Genomic DNA, 20,321 nt, shown 5'->3' on the forward strand with positions numbered 1-20,321 from the left:
ATTGTCAGGTTAATTGATCTTGGGCAGCTCAAATAAAACTGAGAGATTAAGATAAAATGCATATTTAGAGTTTTCTGTCATAAAAAAAAGTTAAGAAAATATACATGAGTACATATTTGATACAAATCAACAGTTGTGTGGCACAAAATGAAAATTTCCCAACTGACTGACAATTTAGCATTTATGTTTTCTTTGCCATTAAGAATGTCTTTTCACAAAACGTTTCAATGTTTTATTTTAATTAGTGACCCACTATATGTTCATATTGATTTTCATTTTCAAAAGGAAAAACTTATCTCAATTTTAATATACTCTATTATTGTATAGGATCTTATTCACAAGCAAGGCAAAATGATTTTTATAGAGACTTACTGTTAAGAAAGAATATACTTACCAATTCCGGAATATCTTTAACTTTTAGAGGAACCTGAATTAGCCCCAGATGATTTCTGAAACTGGGCTGTTCTCCATTTTCATAATTTGGGTTTCGAAGATTCATCAGTACCTTAAAAATCGTAGCTCTGTCATTCCTTGCACATATTCAGGAATTTTCGTTCAGAACTGTTCTCAAAATCAATATTGCAAACTGTACCTTTGGCATAAAACCATTTCCTGCAACTACCATATATACAGGCCCAAATTATCAAACTATCTACATTTTCAAAACAAAAAAGAAGCCAATTTTTTCAGGAAACAAAAATGTTCTACTTTGAAAAGTAAGCTCAAATTATGAAATAAAAAAGCAGAAAGCATTTTTAATATATGAGATTAAGAGCTGGCTACATATGAGAGTCTTCACTAAAATTAGCTCTTCCTCAAAGCTATGTGAAGCTTTCTGATGGCTACGGTATCTAGGAAATTCTACAGCACTATTGCTTTTCTGAAAGAATTTTTATTCATGCTCTTACACTGGAAATCCTATGTAGTGTTTAATCAAAATGATACTAAATTTGATACTACAATATTCTCTTACTAAATAACAAAACCCCCAAATACCTTCTTCTGTGTGAGATTTTTTATTTTTTTATTTATACAAAATTAAAAACCTAAAGTAAGGATAAAATGTAAAAGAGAAGAACTCTATGTCAAGGTAAGTAACTGGAATATATAAAAGAATTTAATCTAACATATACTTTTATTATATGGGTATATGTTTTAATATTATAATGTTCAACTGGCAAAGATTGCTTCTAAGGTAAATTTCCAGCTTTTATGAAATTCTGCAACATTCTATCTCTACAATTCTCAGTCTTTTAAATATTCTAATACCATGGAAACTCACCATCAGATTTGTAAATTAAAAGATTAATGAAATAAACTGAAAATTCTGGAAAGAAAACAGTATCAGGAAAAAAAGTGACCTAGAAAGTTGCTGGATAAGTCTAAAATGAAGATGGACCTGTTTACAGATTCAAGATTAAATACACAACTTGACTGTTAGTACAGTGATGGAAAACAGAATAAATTAAATTAAAAATTTCAGACATCAATAACTTGAAAAGAGAAGCTCTTTAGAAACGTAATAAAATGAATACAAAGGATTCAGAAATGTATTCACAGTTGATAAGCATGAAAAAATTTATATTTAAGGCACAGATACAACCAATCTTCTCTACCACTACAAAAGACATTACACTAAACTTATAATGAATCATTTCAAACATTAAAATACTGATTAAAATCAGTTAACTCTGACTGATCTAGACCCTGACTGATCTAGACTGATGTGACTATACTAGACTTCTAAATTTTATTCTGTAAATGAGATCATCTCAACTCTAAAAATCTACTCTGTCAAGTTCTTGACAATGTGGTTCCTGCATAACTGGCAGGGTATACAAATAAGATTGAAAATAAAAATTACAAAATCCTCATTTTAATCCTAAACCTCCCACTGTGTCATTATAAGCACTGTTGATGACAGCAAACTTATTGGCCTGTTGGCCATTTTTATTCCAAGCATAGCTGGTAAAGTAAGTTCTGTTTTATTAGGACATTCTGCACTTGAACCATGCAAAATGATGAGCAGCACTGTCATTTCTGACTTCAATGTTTTGGCAATCATGTTACCTCTTTTTTTTGTAATGATTTGTTTTGATTACAGACCAAAGCCCCCCAATTCCAAATATTTCTATTTAATGTTTGATTTTTCACAATCCTAGATGACCTAAAATTTCAAACACCAATTAGTCTAGCAGCCTCATGTACTGCAATTTATCACCTTAACATACTGCAATTTAATATTTATAATTAACTATTAAATAAGATGGGGAATTGCTCTCAGAGGAAAAGTTAGCTTTAAGCAGATTATTCTTTGGAGAAATAGAAGTTCATCGCAAATATAATTTAAAACTACAGTTAACAAAAGAAGAGAATAGCATTTTGTTTTGTAAATAATACCTGGAATCATAAAATGCATCAATTTTCATTTGGTATAAATGCCAAATTGCCTGAAATTACAGTGCAAACATATTAGAAAGGTATTAACCACTACAGAATCATCACAGGTTTTGAAGGTTAACTGTCAGCCTACAGGTGTATCTATTTGGCCAACTTATCTCAGAACAAGAGTAAGACTTTACAGAGAATCTCTGGATCTTTCCCAAATACTGTGCTTGGTTAACATCACAGAGCTGTCTCAACCAAGATGTACCCTGAGTACATTTGATGTGCTCTGGTCATTGACCGACAGGCAGTCAAATAGATCAGACTGGAATTTAGCTGAAGTAAAACCCCTAAAAATCCACACTGTGAATGCTGCACCAACTCTTCCACTCTACAAATGCACTCGTACTGCACTGCAACCTGTTAATGTCAACACATCTCAGTCTTTTTTGACAGACTGTTGTTCACCATTTGTCTTCCTATTCTTGCTGAACTAGAACTGGAGCAGTTAAAAGGTTTAAGAATATCTCTGCCACTTCTACAAGTGCTGGATAACATAGAAAGTTACCTTAACAGTTCAATACTCTTATATACTTTTGGGTTGTTAAAGAATCACAGAATCATAGAATTAGCTCGGTTGGAAAAGACCTACAAGATCATCCAGTCCAACCATCCACCTACCACCAATAACCCCACTAAACCATGTCTCTCAACACTATATGTAAATGTTTCTTGAACACCTCCAGGTGTTCAAGAGGTGTTAAGGCCCATAGGCAATAAGAAAATTCAGAGTGCATGCATACATGTGACAAGCATTTTCACTTCTTTGACTTTTTCAGTCCTATCCATAGAGCAAGTTAACAAACAAGTGTCCATGTGCCTTTAGAGCAACTCTCATAAAATATATTAACCTTAACTAATAGTCCAATCAGATATTGCCTTCTTAAAAAGATAAAAGACCTGGAGAAGGTGCAGAAGCTAATATGACTGAGAGAAGGACCTTGCAGTAGAGAAAGGCTAAGGCTTGAAAATGCTATCCACAAGTGCAAGGGATTTGCGTCGGTTGGCCTCACAGACTGTTCTGAGACCCTGGCAGTGGTACTACTTAGTCTACAGTACTAGTACTTAGTCTCAGTGTAAAATAAAAACTTAGTCTCAGAAAATAAAAATTTAAGATACTGCAGATACTGTTTATGAGCTTTCTATTGTATCACTCCATGGACAATCTCCATCATACCAATTGGGCTTTTTCAGAATAACAGCAAGTTGTACTGCTTGTCTTGTTGAGACTTAAAAAACAATTTTTCCACCTCACATAAAAAAAAAAACTGTAATGGATGCAATTCAGTTGCTGAGTTGTTTCATGAATACTTACCTCAAGAAAATCTTTAGGTGCATAAACAGGCCTGAAGAGGCTTAGATCTGAAATAAGATTTCAATTATGGTATCTTAAAACCAAAAGAGATGAAAAACACACGCAATTTTCCCATACATGTAACACAATCTAGCAATTTCAATAATATCTTACAACTAAGATTAAAATAACATCATCATCATCCCAAATATCATGCTTAAAACTATTACACATTCTCCAAGATTATGCTATCAGTTGGTGCCTTGGCTTTATAAATCCCAACTATTTAAGTGAACATTAGTCCTAGAAAACTTTTTACTGATTCTACGTAAGCTTTTAGATTGAACAACTTTCAGACATGAAAGTGACATGATATTCTTAAAAGATTTTCTTAAAACACTGTAGTTTATTGAATGAAATTTGCTACAGTAAAATAAAAAGTAGGACTAGTCATCAGCAATCCATGAAATGTATTTGTTATTGTGTAGGTAGTACTCCATGAGATATAAACCATTACCTTCACAAAACAATTTATTCTGGGGAACTTGGATGTGAATTAACTGTGGTTAGCCTTGCTCTCCCAAATGATAATGTGACTATTCTGTGTGAGTGTTATTTTTATCTTTTGTTAACAAAACATCTGAGCTAAATTATCCATAGTTCCAAATATTTTCTTTCTATCAGCCTGATTTTACACTAAGAAGACCCACGTCCTTGCTATATAAATCTCTAAACCATTGGAATCAGGAGTATTATACCACAACCTCCCAGTGCTGACTCTAAATTAGCACAGCAACTTGAAACAAAATGACAATAAAGTGAGTACTTATGCACAGTCAAACATAATAAATCAGAAGAAAAGACTGAAATTAGTTTACCTTCAAGTGATTATGTTAATCTTTGATTGATAAATAAAGTATATTTGACTTTTTAATGCACATGAATTTAGTTGATCTTACCTGGTTCATCAGTTCCCATTTCATTCCATTTATTAAGCAGTTCTTTCTGCTCACTTGCAGGCCTCTGAAAGTCACCAAGAAAGTAACTCTTCTTTTTTAACACAATGCGTAAAAGCATGCCTATTTCAAATGTTATCCTTTTAAAAACAGGCAACACAAACTTACTTTGATAAAAACTAATCCCAAGCTAAAAGCTGTAGAAAGTCCCAGGTTCCAGTTCAATGAAAAAAAAGGAAAGGTGGAAATTAAACAGTTTTATGGATTTATTAACGAATTTTAGGTTATTCAGTGGTCGGATTCATATTACTGAGCTACAGCTGGAGCTGCTGGACTTTGTCCTCAAATTCCCATCCATGGCACAGTCATGAAAAGCACAAGTGCACATTCATCAGTGATGATGAACCATATTGTAGAGAAAGCCAAATTGCTATATATTGTATCAAAAATTGTACATATTGTAACAGGAAAATAAATAAAGAACAAAACATTCTAACAATACTATCCTGATCTATGATCTTTAAAATTGAAGCTGCTAAATGAACAAAGAAACAAATGCAGAATGATTGTCAAAGAGAACCAGTAATGATGTCTCAGCTTCTTTCTCTCTGAAGTACCAGCTGCAAGGGCAACAAACCTTTTGATTTACCTGGGTCCCAATGAGTGAAGTCTTGGGCCGCATATAAGACATACAAATAGTTAAAGTATATAAGTAACAAAACTTTTGGTTTTGTGAAGAACATTAAAAAGAAAAAAGAGGAAAAAAACTATACAACCAGCAGGTTGAGCACATATGATCCAGCAGAAAACATACATCCATATTACATATAGGCTATGCAGCTGTAAGTTATACAGCAGAGTCTGCACACAGAAACATTCTATTAAAAGCAATGAACACTGTAATTAGCTCTCCCACATGATGCTCCCTCAAGAGGCTAATTCCTCCAATAGCAGAGGAATATCTTCCTACAGACTTCCATCTTCTCTCAAGTTCAGCTCAAGCATACCGTCATTAACTCTGAGAACTATTCTGTATTAAAATATTTTGGATAGCAGTCTTGCAGCTCTTGATAACCAAGTGTAAAATGAACTCTACAAAAAAATGCAAGACCAGGCTTAATTTCAAGAAAAAGTAGGTCAGTTTGGTGACAGAAAGTTAGTAATACATTACCTTCTGTGCTAGTGGGATACTGAGTTCTGTGCACATACTATTTAGACTTTTTAGAATTCGCTTCTCCCAGCTTCCCTGAAATGCACAAAAAAAAAAAAATTAAGTTATATAAAACTTCTTTTCTTCCTCCAGTTTTGCCATATCTGAGAATTAGCAGCTTTCTAAAGTCATATATAAAGAAAGGATAACAAGAATCACTGACACTTGGAACAGCGTTGCTTAAATAGAATCAACAGAGCAAACAGATTTCATCATCTACACCACAATAAAGAACCAGAAAAGTGAATTCCTCAAATTTCAGATCTCTAAAAAGCATACATTTCACAGTCACTGATTTTTGACATATGCCTAATGCTCAAGCTTCCTTATACATCAACAGCTAACAAATCCCACAAGAGCAAATGGACAGCTTAAAGAATAATTGGATTCTTCTGACTACTGCATTAGGCTTCAAGCTCACTTATGTGGCCTGATCTGTGGATAATTCCCCTGGAATTAATGCCAACTAGTACTGACTTCCAAGTCGACTGACTTCAGATTTTGCTCCATGATTACAGCACTGGTGGGTTTTATATTTAATTTTGTTTTCTGCAAATGATGAGTCAAGCTTCAACCAAATGAGTGTAAGGACTCCTGTTAATTTCATTTAACTCTATTTATTATTTGTAATTAGCTCTAGGCACAAATTCTAGAGCAGTTAGATACTATCTAACCATTTAAGCTCCTTAAATTCCTGTCCAAAATGGGTTGCAGTTTATTAGACAGGAAGCAAATGAAGGGAAGGGCAGAAGTTCAAATGTTCTCCCTTAAAAAAAAAAAAAAAAAAAAAAAAAAAAAACCAACTTAAAAAAGATTATGTCTTGCCTATAATTGCTTCATTTTAGCTTCCATTTACAAGATCTTATGACTTTTTCCAATAAATGCAATAGTTATCTTTTATCAGTAACTTTTTTCCAAAATCAAGTCATCCCTTTCCCTTCTCTTCTATGAACAAAACAGGTTGAGTATTCACTGTAACAAATATTCTCCTGATTATAGTAATTTTTATAATATTCTGTGTAATTGTTATTTCATCGTATTACTGTACCAAAATGCCTTCCAAATGCCACAATTACACAATAGCATGACACAAAACTATTTATTCTCTTATGGAGGAACGAAGCATTTACAGTACTCTATTTTGCTGAAGACAGTGGTTTTGTTGCTGGAAGAAATGAGAAGTGAGAAAGAACAAAAAGACTACTAAACCATACGTGCAAATGGAAGAAAAGAATACAGAGGTGCTACTAACAGTTAAAAAAAATATGAAGTGAAACAAAGACCAAAACTTTAAAAATATGATATGCCGAGATATAAAAAATGTAAAAGAAGCACAGAGGAGTGAGATAGCTTTGCAAGACTGAGCACCAGCTCATTCCAAAGAGCAATGGAGGCTGATACTCTTGGTATGACAGTCAACTGCCCAACCAGAGATTGGTAGGGTCTCTGCATTGCAGGGTAGCATGTTAGTAATCTATAGTGTTTAGCTTGTTATGAGCTTTGTAAGATCAAAATAGGACATAATCAGAATACAGTTTCATGGGAGATGTCAGAAACAATTCCTAACATTTCCTTGGACTCAGCTTTTTATTCTAATCTTTAGCTTTTTTTTGTTCTTATATCTTTATGTTATCCTCTTCATTTCTCTGTTGTTGGCAGAAATTCTCCTAAATCAAGCAAAAGCTTTCCCAGTGAACTCAGAGAGAACTAAAGAGCTGATAAGGCTTGCATCATTTCATCCCATCAAAATGCGGATATCAAAATAAAGAAGTCTAATGGATTTAAGAATTTTTCAACTCTCACCAGTGCCTGCTGGGCATTAAAGCAATTTAGCAAAGTCTTCAATTTTTAATCCCATTATTTAGTAGTAACACCTAGTCTGCATTAAGATGCATAAGTAATAATTCTGCTGTTTAGCAAGGTGGGAGTAGGTGACTTAATCCCCTCAAATTGTAACCAGATCAATTAGTACAGAGAACACCAGAAATGTGAAATAATCTGATGCTTTTCAGAGAGGTCCTAGATATTATATGTCAATTTTCAAGAAACAAAACAAATGAAAAAGGGCCTCTGTCTAGGAAAGACCTAATCAAAGACAGAATGAAGAAGCTGAACCTTGTGATCTACCTTAACTCAATTGCAGGAACAGCTACAGCACTCGCAATTAGAAAATATACAGCACATTTATGTTAATATTGCAAAATGTAAATATTAATTGCAGTACTTTCTCTACACTGAACAATGCCACAAGCACACAACTGATTTATAGCACTACTACTCATTGCTATTAGTGTTCTGTCATTTCCTAGAAATCTCTTTTCATTTTGATAAAATGAAAAGAATACAGTATATAAACTTAAGACTGTCAGCTAAGAATCAGAAAACATAACCAATTTGAGAAGTAAAAGGGTTAACCATGAACATTTTAATATCTATTGTAAAAAAATGCAAATATTGTTTTAATTAGTGATTCAAAGTGATTCCAATAAGCGATATCATAATAATATGGTTTTCAGAAAGTATTACCCTTCTTTCCAGAATTCTGAAGTAGAACAAAATTAATTAAGATAGAAAAGGATAAAGAAAATGCCAGTGAACTCATCACAATAGAAACAACATCTTAAACCATGCCTGTGCATAATAAAAATCAAAAATGATGTACATGGAAAACATTTTTCTACTAGGACAAGTATTGTTGACAGCATCAAAATATTCTTCTCCATCTGTTGTGATGCTAAAAGAGAAATAAGGGCAAAAGGATCCACCTACAAATAAAACAAAAACCTACCTTCAAAATATTAATTAGATTTCTGATACCTGGTGGAAATAAATCAGTAAGTTTCCACTTTTAGTTTACCTCTAGAAGGTATTATCAATCCGGATAATTGCATTTTAGCTACTTTCAAATATTTTAAATTAACAAAATCATGGAAACATTGACTTCATAAACTTTCTATATTGTTTACTGTTCTTTATTCAAAAGATTAACAAAATAAAACCTGGCTGAGATTCAACTGATCTGATCGTCCTTGTTTTCTTATGGGCCTATGACCTACAGTGATAAATGAGAGTGAATCTCAAAAATCAAATGCTCACACACACACATCAGTGTGTTTGGGTAATGCCTTATTAATCCCCTAACCACATTCTTATGCAACTTTCTAACTATCACCACTTATCAATATTTCCTTGTGAAAACAATTTGTATTTCAAGAAAGAATTTGAAAATAAGTATGCATAATTCTCTTTGAATTAGGTAAGTCGAACTTTGAAACTAGTAAACACAGAACTTCTCCTTCTTTCCTAAACTATTAGAAAAATTGTCCTTCTCACAGAGTACTAAAAATATTGTGCAACCCAAGCATTGAGTGCACTTTTATAAAATTACAGCCAATTAAACTGATTCAGACGAACAATCACATACATAAACATATATATAAGTACTTGTGTTTTTTTCATGTTAGCACTCATTGGTACGAGTGGTTATTTTCAGGTAGTAAACTGTGGCATTACATTCCACATCAAAGTATAAAATTTGCTTAATATAATCTTTATACTCAGATGCTAAAGAATGGAAAACCCAGTGCAGCATGATAAGACTTCCTACAACAAGCAGCAATATGATTGAAAAAGTAACAAAATCTGTTGAATAACAGATTAATAACAATAACTTTCACAAGTTATCTGGGCAACAGATAACTTGTAAAAGATAACATAATATATTTAGAATCATAGAATTGCTCAGGTTGGAAAGGACCTTCAAGACCATCAAGTCCAACCGCAACCTAACCATACTGCTCTAACAACCCACCACTAGATCATGTCCCCAAGCACCACATCCAAACAGATTTTAAACACATTCAGGGATGGTGACTCAACCACCTCCCTGGGGAGCCTGTTCCAGTGCTTAACAACCCTTTCTGGAAAGAAGTTCTTCCTGATATCCAACCTAAACCTCCCCTGGCGCAACTTGAGGCCATTTCCCCTTGCCCTGTCACCTGTCACCACTGAGAAGAGACCAGCCCTGGTCTCATTGCAATCACCTTTCAGGTATTTGAAGAGAGCAATGAGGCCTCCCCTCAGTCTCCTCTTCCCCAGACTAAACAGCCCCAGTTCCTTTAGTTGCTCCTCATAGGGCATATTCTCCAAGCCCTTCACCAGCCTTGTTGCCCTTCTTTGGACCTGCTCCAGCACCTCAATGTCCTTTCTGTACTGAGGCACCCAAAACTGAACACAGTACTCGAGGTGAGGCCTCACCAATGCCGAGTACAGGGGCAGGATGACTTCCCTAGTACTGCTCACCACACCATTCCTGATACAAGCCAGGATGCCATTGGCCTTCTTGGCCACCTGGCTCATATTCAGCTGGCTGTCCATCAGCACACCAAGGTCCCTTTCCGTCAGGCAGCTTTCCAGCCACTCCTCCCCAAGCCTGTAGGGTTGCCTGAGGTTGTTGTGACCAAAGTGCAGGACCCAACATTTCTATGCACGGTTAACTTAAATACAATTTTACCTTTTTCTCTGATATTCTGGTTAGATCATATTATTAAAAATGGAAAGGAAAAAAAAAAGCAACTAAAAAGTTCATGCAAAATTTTTATTTATTTCAAATAGCATACAGTAAGGAAAAACTCAATGAAGTAAAAATATTCTTTCCCTGATAGCAAAATCCTTGTTCAATCTTTTGTAGTCCTGTTTCCCTTAATCTCCTTTGATATTCCTTAAGCTCCTTAGCTCTAAAGCTTTCACCTTTCTTTCAGCTTTCCAAGTATTGAAGACCTCTCCTCTTTCTGATCTCATTATCTATGCAGCTTGCTGTCTTTCACTGCCGAACTGCCTATCTGTTTCTCTTCCAAACAATATTCTTGTAACCCTAAGTGAAATGACCCATATCTACACTTCTTTTTCCCTACAGAGAAAAACTCTCCTTCTATATATGCTTCATGTAATCTCTGTTCTAAAATATTCACCCACCTGCCACTACATCCTACTTCTTTCATAGCTGGAGAATTACTTGAGCATTTATGGTATGTATGTAATATGTTACATATACAACATAGTTACTAAACTCTACACACACACAATTACAAATGTGCATTTTTCCTAAGGTAAAAATCCTAGAAATTGCACAGTAATATTAAAATTGAAATAATAAAATTGAAGTAAATTTGAAACAGTCTTACCAAAAATTTAATAAGAACTGTAAAATTGGTAACAACCCACCTGTGCTTTCCTCATATAAGCCAATGGTTCTTTCATATGCTCAGGAGGTGCTGCAGGATGACATGGTGAAGGAAACCTTGAAGAAAGTATGGCATACTTTAAATGCTCATATTTTTATTTTGCTTTATTAATTATTTGTAAACCTAAACATAATTTCTTTCATGAGAACACTAATAAAAACACTGCATATGATGATCAAATTTTAAAACAAGTAGCATTTTTTTTTAATTATTTCTTCCTCATCCTTCCCCCACCCACGCACACAATTTCTTCCCATTTTTAACTGGTAACACATACCAGTACTTTGCTGAATCAAGTCCCTTGTACTATGAAGACATATTGTTCAAAACTATTAAGTCTAAGAAGCTTACTTAAATTAGCAGAAGTATGTGTGCATAAACAGTATTTATTAGCTTGTTGCAGTTTGGGCTGTGCGTATCAATTAATTCACCTTTCTGCCTTGCCAGGGTGTAAAAGACAATTTATACTTCCCAGAAGTCTCATTCAAAGTGAGCCAAACAATAATAAAGAGAGAATTCCTCAAATTTCAGTGTATTTATAACCATAGTAAATGTGATGACATTGATCCGCTAAGTCTAGAGATGTAAAATCTTAAAGATATTTAAACACATACTACTGTTATAAACATCTGAAAATAATTTAAAATTCATTTGCAATAACTACCTCAGCTACAACAGAATTACATTATGAATTTTGGTACTTTTGGAAGTAAAACAACAAAGACTATTAAAGTAATGTTTAAAATACGGGAAAATACATCTCAGTCCAGTATTTCACCAGGATGAAAAAGAAATGACACTTTAAAAACAGAAATGAAGCAGGCACCCTTGATATGGCAGACCTTGCACACAATAGCAACACATCATACGCCTTTATATACAAAGGAATGAAATCATGCAAATAGAACTTAATAAATTAAAAAGCTAAATGAACTTACACATTGAGTTCACTATAAACAGCATTCTGGAGCTTCTTTTCCCAACCTGTTAAAAATTAAAAAAAAAAAAAAAAGAAAACAAAACAGAAGACAACTTTAATAAATTAATACTAATGGAACACGAATCAGAGGTTACTTTAGAGTTGCTAGAGTTTTCTGTCCTGTCTCAATTCATGTCTACGTACTGGACAGACAGGAAGAGATGAAGACACGTTAACTTAATAAAGGTAGGTAAAACTACAAGTTAAAGTCTGCAAAAAAGGTTGAGTATTCTTTATTTGTATCTGCTGTTCAAATAATTATGATACAGCTTTGGTTAAACAATTATAAGCTATTTCTCTGAAACCATCATATTTTTAAAGCAACTATGAATGTTAATAGAAATAGCGTTCTTGGTGATTACAAAACTTACATCACTTTTAATCAAATCTTCACGTTATACAGTAATATAGCCTACAACTCCCAATGGAAATCTACCAAAGAGTAAAATTTTCAAGAGCACCTCCTCAAATGCTACTTTCCATTTTTCAAATGGCCTGAACTCTTGTTTCATTCATAACTTTCAAAAAAGACTAAATTACCAGTATCCTGTAAAATGACAATCATATTTTTGCATTGCATGTTCAAAATGCTGCCAGAAAACAATAACATTTTCCCTGTTAATTTTCTCTATCCTGTTTAGTAATCTAATAAATTTCTCACCTATTTTATTTGTGTTCATTTTCACAATGCCTCACACAATCCAGAATTAATACCAGCTCCATGCTGAAGTGCTAACAACTTCACATCTTAACTACTTGAAGTACTACAAACCTGATGTCTTCAGAAAATCCTTAATATCTTCTTTTAGTGATTCCAGTTTAATTTCCGGGCTGTGTAGGCTAATCTAATGAGGAGAAAATGAATAAATAAATGAGCAACGAGCATTCATTATAAAGAAAGTAATCTGCATATTTAGTTATGAAATAAGAAACATACAATCTTAAGGTTACACACACACAGTAAATTACTTTTTAGTAACTTGAATGTAGTTATTAGAGCCAAAAAATAATAATTAAAAAATATCCGCCAACTTTTCCCTAAGTCCATATCTTCGTTTTTATACCTGTGATAAAAGCTGTTCGCAGGTAAAGGGAGAGGGACTACCTGCAACACACATGGTTCCTATTTCGAGTAAGTACCCTACATAGTTTGCACAAATGCCAGGTTCTACACATTAAAGGATTGGTCACTGACATGAACAAATTGAAAATGTTCCACAGCTTCCCACTTAACTTCCCACAGTTCACCCGTCAGATAAGAGGTGCCATCTTCAAACTTCAAATAAAAATTGGACCAAACATTCACCTCTGCAGCTGTGATTACAAGGTATATACAGCAATGTGCAATGAAGTGCATTTGACAGATGTCAGCTAGGCAACAATTAGCTTTATAATCCTGGTGCAGATTTTCCAGCTACAGCATGAGCAGCTGCTACGGCATCTCCCTCTACAGCTAGACCAAGAGGAGAAAACAAATAGACCAAAAAACTCCAAAGGACAACAATCTGAAACTCAGGATTTTCTTGAGGTGGCTTCAATGCATAATTTCCTAAACAGAAAATGTGGTAATAGCTGATTAGCACTAGAGGATAAAACTAGAGTATTGGAAAAGAATAGCAACCCTGGCTGCTGACCTGAAAAAAAAACACCGGGAGATCGGTGAAACTTACCCCCAGCCATGCCAGAGCATGGCATGTTAGAAGCACGCAGCCACCTCAGCTCCCCAGAAGTGCAGGACACTGCTTACCAAAAGCTATTCAGCAATATGTTGGAGACGTATCAGCTGTTGTCTATTATAACTCATGCTGCTAATAGACTTTCACTGCTCATGCAGCGTGTCAGCGCAGACAACACGGCTGACAGCATGGCAAGCTTTTGTTCCATCACACACAGCTAACAAACTCCACATCCTTGTCATCTGCCTTACAGTTTGTACATAGAAAAGTTCATTTGCTGTGCAGCACATCTTGCAAGAAGAGTTGGTCTAGATACATTCACAATGCAGAATTTTAAGGAAATCTTTCTATTTTTCCCCTATAAAAATGGGGGAATGACTGAAAAATGAAAAGGCTACTAGCATCAGCAATTCTTTTATTTTAAATCACTTTATTACAGCTAGAGGTATTAAAGGCTTTAATATTTGGTGTATTAACTGCAATAGCAAAGAGAACATAGGCATGTTTTTGAAACAGAAAAGTGGTCATAAGAACAAACCACAAGATGTAGAGAGTTGCTACAGAGCCAAAGACATTGCTGTTGTTAAGGACTTACTTATTGTATATAAGATTGCAGACCTATTTAACATCCAAAACGCAAGAACCTGGCAGACAGTCCAGCTCGTGGCTGCAGCCAGATGTAACACTGAAGAACACATCCTACAGCTGAATAATATTGCAAAAGAAAAGATTCACTTGGACAGGATAAAGGAAATCCCCACTGAATTGCTTTGCTGTAACTTAACATAAAAGTACATCTTTGGATTTTATATGGGTGTTTATGGGCATTAAATCAAGGAGTCAAAAAGACAGAGGTGACCTTCCAAAATTAGTAGACCAGGTCTCCTATATAATTTCTTCTTTGGACCAGTTACTCTGACTTCCCTGCCCACAGGGTTGGAGCTACCTGATCTTTAAGGTCCCCTCCAACCCATTTCTGTGATTACAAGTTATTTCTGTTAGTTAATTTTCTTACTTGTTGTTAATACTATGTTGCAAAAAAACATTACCGTATTTCAGTAGGTTGTGTTTTGAACTGCTTGATACAATGTACTGCCTAAATATCATTTTCATTTTTGTCCACTATGACAACCATGAAAATCACATCGACAAAATTTTCTTATACTGAAAGCATTACTATGATTTACACTGATAAAAATGCCTGACAACGGCTTACTGGGGGAAAAAAAAACCCCACACCTTGATGAGACATACTGATGAATTGAATTAATTTCCTGCATGATCAAAATGCAAGGTACACACAAGCAGAATGACAGACTCTCCAATTTTAATATACACATTTCAATGAAAGAGTATCTATCTTTTCCTTTTTTTTTTTTAATCTCTCAGGAAAATCATAACAGGCAGAGTAAAGGAAAAGGAGCAATGGAAGTTAAAGAATGACAGCCAGACCAGGGAAGAAATGATGCTACTCATGGGCTCAGCCAGGCCAAGGCTGAGTCCTGAGACAGGGATAAATACAGCATATTTTAGCAAACAATAACAAATTATTTTTTTAACAACGTTCATGCCTACTGTTGTCCTTTCCAGTATAACTGGCATTGTGCATATTTGTATGGATAGGACAGCGGGGTTCAAGGGTTGGGTGTCTGCCCCTTGTAAATCAAGAGGCAACTGGCTGTTGGACATTCCTTCCTAAAACAAACCATCAACACAGCATTTGTCAGCACCCTCTTGTCCTTCAGCTGTACAGAAGAGAAAGCATAACTTTTGGACTTTCAAAATTTTGCCAAAACTTCTTAAAAGTGGCACGGGTGCCACTAGCAATCCTTTGTGTTTCTATCCTGTGCACAGCTTTGACTTTGGTACGGTATCCTGTTAAGATGTGGGCAGTCATCATCCTAAATGATTCAATTAGGATCAAGCTGACTTGATCAAAAACACTGCAAGTATTATCACAGCAATTCCAGTACAAACACTCTCTAAACACCTAAAAATCCCACACATTTAAGGGAGTGATGCTGGATTTATTTTACACATTTCTGTAACCAAAAGAAGGATAATTCTGAGCATAACTAAGCCAACTTCAGTAAGTGTAAAACCCTGAATACACTACCATTTTTCCAACACTTGTACATTTCTACTGTAGCTAAACTAAGGGTGAAAGCATTATGAAGTTTCTTATATAAGTTAAAACATGTCAAAAATCTAACAGTTGAAACAGACAGCTTCTATTTGCGTCATACGGAAACAAACCATTTCAAACATTACACTCTTCCACAAGATAAATAAAACACATCAATTAAACATAAAAAATATCTCATTAAAATTTTTCCACGTTTCATTTCAAGATAAAATTAGTGCTTCAAATAAAACGTGTGTTAAAATATATATAATTCATATTGCTAAAAAATAAATTAAAAGTCTGTGAATTAAACCTGCATCACTTGCATTGTTTCTGAACTCCACAATCTGTTCACAGGATTCATATTTGCATGCAATTTAAAATTAATTATACTGAAATGTTACTGCTGGACCAATTAGACTAAAGTACAAGCTCTATCAGAAGGGGATAGTAAGTCATTTGTCAAATACAATGCACAAAAAGGAATCATTAATTATTTATGATGACTCATGAGCCTGTTTACTTGCTAAGTTTTATTAAATAAATACTGCATTCACAGAAACATTTTCCCTCTTAATTTGACCTTTTATTTAAGTAGGAATCACTATCACTTTCTCTTTTTTTAATGTTTGAAAAAAAAAAAAAGTCATGAAATAATACCTTCAGATATCTTGCAAAGCTTTATACCACGTGAATTAATCTAAAAAGTTCACACGTACTCCCTCTCAAAGCACACACTCAAGCAGCATCCCAACAACTTCTAGAGGCATCAGTCCCAGTGCTCCTCTCTTCCTTTGCCACATTCAAAGTCTTGTGAAGGTCACTACCTCTCACTCAGACCCATAGTTCCTTTAGATCCTTTGGAAATAGTTATAAGTCTGCTCCAAGAGTGCTGATGGTGTTCTCTCCTCTGGACAACCATTCTGATTGTGTATCCTCGCTTACCTCCTCTCCCTACCTTGTTGATACTTCAGGCACCTCTTGAAACCTTTTACCACTCCCCAGACATGTTCCCTCTTCCCTCTACCCTACACACCTAATACTGAGTCATCAGACAGGGGTGGGGTGTCCGGGCTGACTCTTATGCTCCAGTTTCATCTTTCAGCATATTCAGACAGCATTGTCTTGATCTGCTGCAAGTTCTCCTTCAAGTACTCCCACCACATGTATCCTACAAGAAACACAAACCTGAAAACGTATACATAGAAAACATCAGGAGGGATTCCTTGTTTTGTGAGTATTGATACTTGCTTGATAGAACTTAATTTAGAACATTTGTTTCATTTTATTCTCATCTTCTGTTTTGGGAAAGTTCTTTAGGATAAAACTACTTTCATGTTATTTATTTTTATTTTTAAAAATCTTTACTTGTTATTTGCCCCTGGTCACCAGAGATTCTAGGCAACTTTGAGTCAGACAGATTTCTATCAGAGGTCTGAAGAGAACAAAATTCTTTTATACTCCATTAAACATCCACATTTAAAAGGTGACGCTTTTTTCAGATCTCTAAATCATTCCATTTTTATTCTAACTTCACTGAACTTATTCTAACTTCACTAAAACAAACTTCAAGCAAAGTTTCACACACACAAAAATGCTTTGATCTCAAACTAAATTTCCTGCCTGAAGATTTCCACATCTGTTTTTCTAGGCACCCCTTAAAAACATTTCAGAAAGGCAAGAGTCTGTTTTGGGACTGTTGCTCTTCAATATCTTTATCAATGACAGATAATGGGATTGAGAGAACCTTCAGCAAGTCTGCTGATGACACTGGGCTGAGTAGTGCCATTGATATGACAGAAGGAAGGGATGCCATTCAGAAGGACTTGGACAGGCTTGAAAAATGGGCCCACGTGTACCTAATGAGGTTCAACAAGGATAAGGGCAAGGTGCTATGTTTGGGTCAGGGCAATCCCATATACCTGTACAGACTGGAAGAACTCCTTGAGAGCATCCTTGGGGGTCCCGATGGACATGAGCCAACTGTATCCTGGGCTGCATCCAAAGGGTGGCTAGCAGGGAGAGGGAGGTGATGGTCCCCCTCTACTCTGACCTTGTAAGGCTCCATCTGGAATACTGTGCCCAAGCCTGGGGCCTGCACTACAAGATGGATGCAGAGCTGCTGGAGCAGGTCCAGAGGAGGGCCACAAAGCCTCTAAATGAGCAAAGAGTGAAAAAGTACGCTCATTCTTTTCTGTATTAATCTCACTGCATTAACTATAGACACATTATCAACATTAAAACTCATCCTATGGAATCAAACATTTGTTTTTCCAGTCTTCATTAACAAGCACATGACTCTATACCATTTCGCTTCTCAGGACAAAAATGTGATTATCTGATGATACCTGTGACAGTAGATCATTTTGCACCCACACTACACTTATTTTAAAGAGATTGTGCATCACAGCCCCTGACACCAGCACAGGATCTCTGTGTCAAACAGAGCACTGGTGGGATCAGTTCATAACCACAGGACTCTTCTATCATCTCTCACAAATAACATCAAGAAATTGTGTTTTGCTCAAAATTATTAACTGGTGAAAGAGACTGCTCATTCTGAGCTCTCCTTCCTAGACTCTAAAGAAGAGATCAATTTACAAAGTAGTTAAAATAATGTTTACAAGACACCTTAAAAATATCTGGTGGTATTAAAACGGACCTTGTGTTCCATTGTGACTCATGTTTTCAGAGATGCTGAATATTTTTGAGGAGTGAGACTCAGACATCTAACTGTCCTGATAAGGGCACTGATAAAGTTCTCAGGCTGCCCACTGGTACTGCATACAACAATCACCCACCAACTCCTGGCTGCACCAAGCTTCCTTGTCGAAACAGACATGTAGGTACTAATGGCTGTGAAGGAGGCCTCCAGGAGTCAAAGCCAAGAGAACAAAAGCAGAGGTGAGCATTCACATATTTTACTGTCATCAGTAATGGAGTTGTTGGAAGAGACTCCTGTTCTGAAATTCCTTCACTCTCTACACCTCATGTCAGGCCCTCTGCTTGGGACGCTGAATTTAGAGAGCTGTCGCTCAACAAGAGCACAGCAGACGTGCATTTAAAGCAGTATTAAGGACCAAACTGGCAGGTGCTTCTAACAACAGAAACAAAGAAGGCACACAGTGATGTCTCCTGCTGGAGAAAGCCTTAGGGACGTTCAGAGAACAAAACCATGCTTCATTTCAAAACCAAACAAAATTAAGGCAAACAATGGGCGTTGTACCCACAACCAAATCTCTGCAACTTCACGCGTTGTCTACAAAGCATTAAATAAAACCCAGAATTCTATGAAATCAAACCCTGAATAGTTCATAACGGCTCTAGCACCAAAACCACGTTATTAGGGTCATGAAAACAGAAACAAATTTAACTCTTTAAAAAGAGTTCATCTGGAATATGAGAAGCCGAGGTCTCACATGCAGACCAGTTACTAAATACAAAAACAACTACTTTCTCAGCTACAAGACGTTCACGTGCACTTTCCATTTATTTTCACTTCCTTTCACCAAATCCTCGTTTCCTCAGGGGCACTTCAGAGGGGTGACACTCAAAGCCTCGCAAATCGCGGATTATAACCCAAAGCCGTTCGCTGTCGAACGGGTGAGATGGGCAGAGGGCAGCCCGTACGCCGCCTGCGAAATCCTCCGGCCCCATAGGGAGGAACGATAAACAGAGAGACCGGACAAGCAGGGAGGAATGACGGGAGGCCCCGGGGCCGCGTGGGGCAGGGGCACAACGCCGGGAACAAAGCGGCGAGGCGGGGAGAGGGAGCCGGGCCTGGGTGCGGGGCTCACCCGGGCCTGTCGCTCCAGCTGGGAGTGGAGGCTGGAGCCCTTCAGCCGCTGCACGATCCGCGCTATGGTGAGGGAGAGCCCGCTGTCCTGCTCCAGCATCACGGTGCCGCCGAGCCCCCGCACCGGGCCGCTCTCCCCGGCGCGCCGCGCCCCGCCCGCTCCGACGTTACCGAGCAACAGCCGCGGCGGCGGCCGGGCGGAAAGCGGCGCCTCGCTGAACGGTTCCGCCCCGCCTGACGGGGCCGGCGGGGACGTGGCGGCCGCCGAGCGGCTCAGCGCCCTGCCACGTGCTTGGGCTGCCGCCTCAACCCGGCACCGGGCAGGCACCTCCGGCCTGAGGGCTGGGTTCACACAGAGCTCTGTGAGAAACGCGATCCTGTGCCTGTTTCCTACATGAAATGTCCTAATGTGACCCAATAGGAAATAAATAGGAAGTATAGGAAAGCCTATGAGCAGATGCAAGGATTTTGCAGAATCATGGAATGGCTTAGGTTGGGAGGAGCTTTAAAGACACAAAAAGCATCCAATTCCAAGGCCCTGCCGTGGGTGGGGCTGCCACCCACCAGGTCAGGCTGCACAGGGCCCCATCCAACCTG

The 20,321-nt window shown here is 36.7% G+C and overlaps 1 protein-coding gene across 4 annotated transcripts in view; it reads right to left on the bottom strand.

Annotated features, from left to right (window-relative positions):
• Nucleotides 1–20,061, bottom strand: part of TBC1D19 (TBC1 domain family member 19) — a 52,384-nt gene extending 32,323 nt beyond the window's left edge. Inside the window, exons 1-10 of one of the 4 annotated variants that reach the window (XM_021395609.1) lie at nt 19,726–19,866; nt 17,851–18,083; nt 16,965–17,116; nt 12,900–12,972; nt 12,087–12,132; nt 11,129–11,204; nt 5,867–5,941; nt 4,699–4,762; nt 3,761–3,807; nt 395–505 (exon numbers count right to left, since the gene is read on the bottom strand). In XM_021395609.1, the coding sequence (XP_021251284.1) occupies nt 395–505; nt 3,761–3,807; nt 4,699–4,762; nt 5,867–5,941; nt 11,129–11,164 (333 nt within the window). In that variant the 5' untranslated portion in view covers nt 11,165–11,204; nt 12,087–12,132; nt 12,900–12,972; ... (1 more) ...; nt 17,851–18,083; nt 19,726–19,866. Of the gene's footprint in view, nt 1–394; nt 506–3,760; nt 3,808–4,698; nt 4,819–5,866; nt 5,942–11,128; nt 11,205–12,086; nt 12,133–12,899; nt 12,973–16,964; nt 17,117–17,850; nt 18,084–19,725 lie in introns of those variants that run through there. The other 3 variants (XM_021395610.1, XM_021395608.1, XM_021395611.1) reach the window with 3 other exon arrangements.

Source organism: Numida meleagris, chromosome 4, assembly GCF_002078875.1.
Source record: "Numida meleagris isolate 19003 breed g44 Domestic line chromosome 4, NumMel1.0, whole genome shotgun sequence".
Lineage (NCBI taxonomy): Eukaryota > Metazoa > Chordata > Aves > Galliformes > Numididae > Numida > Numida meleagris.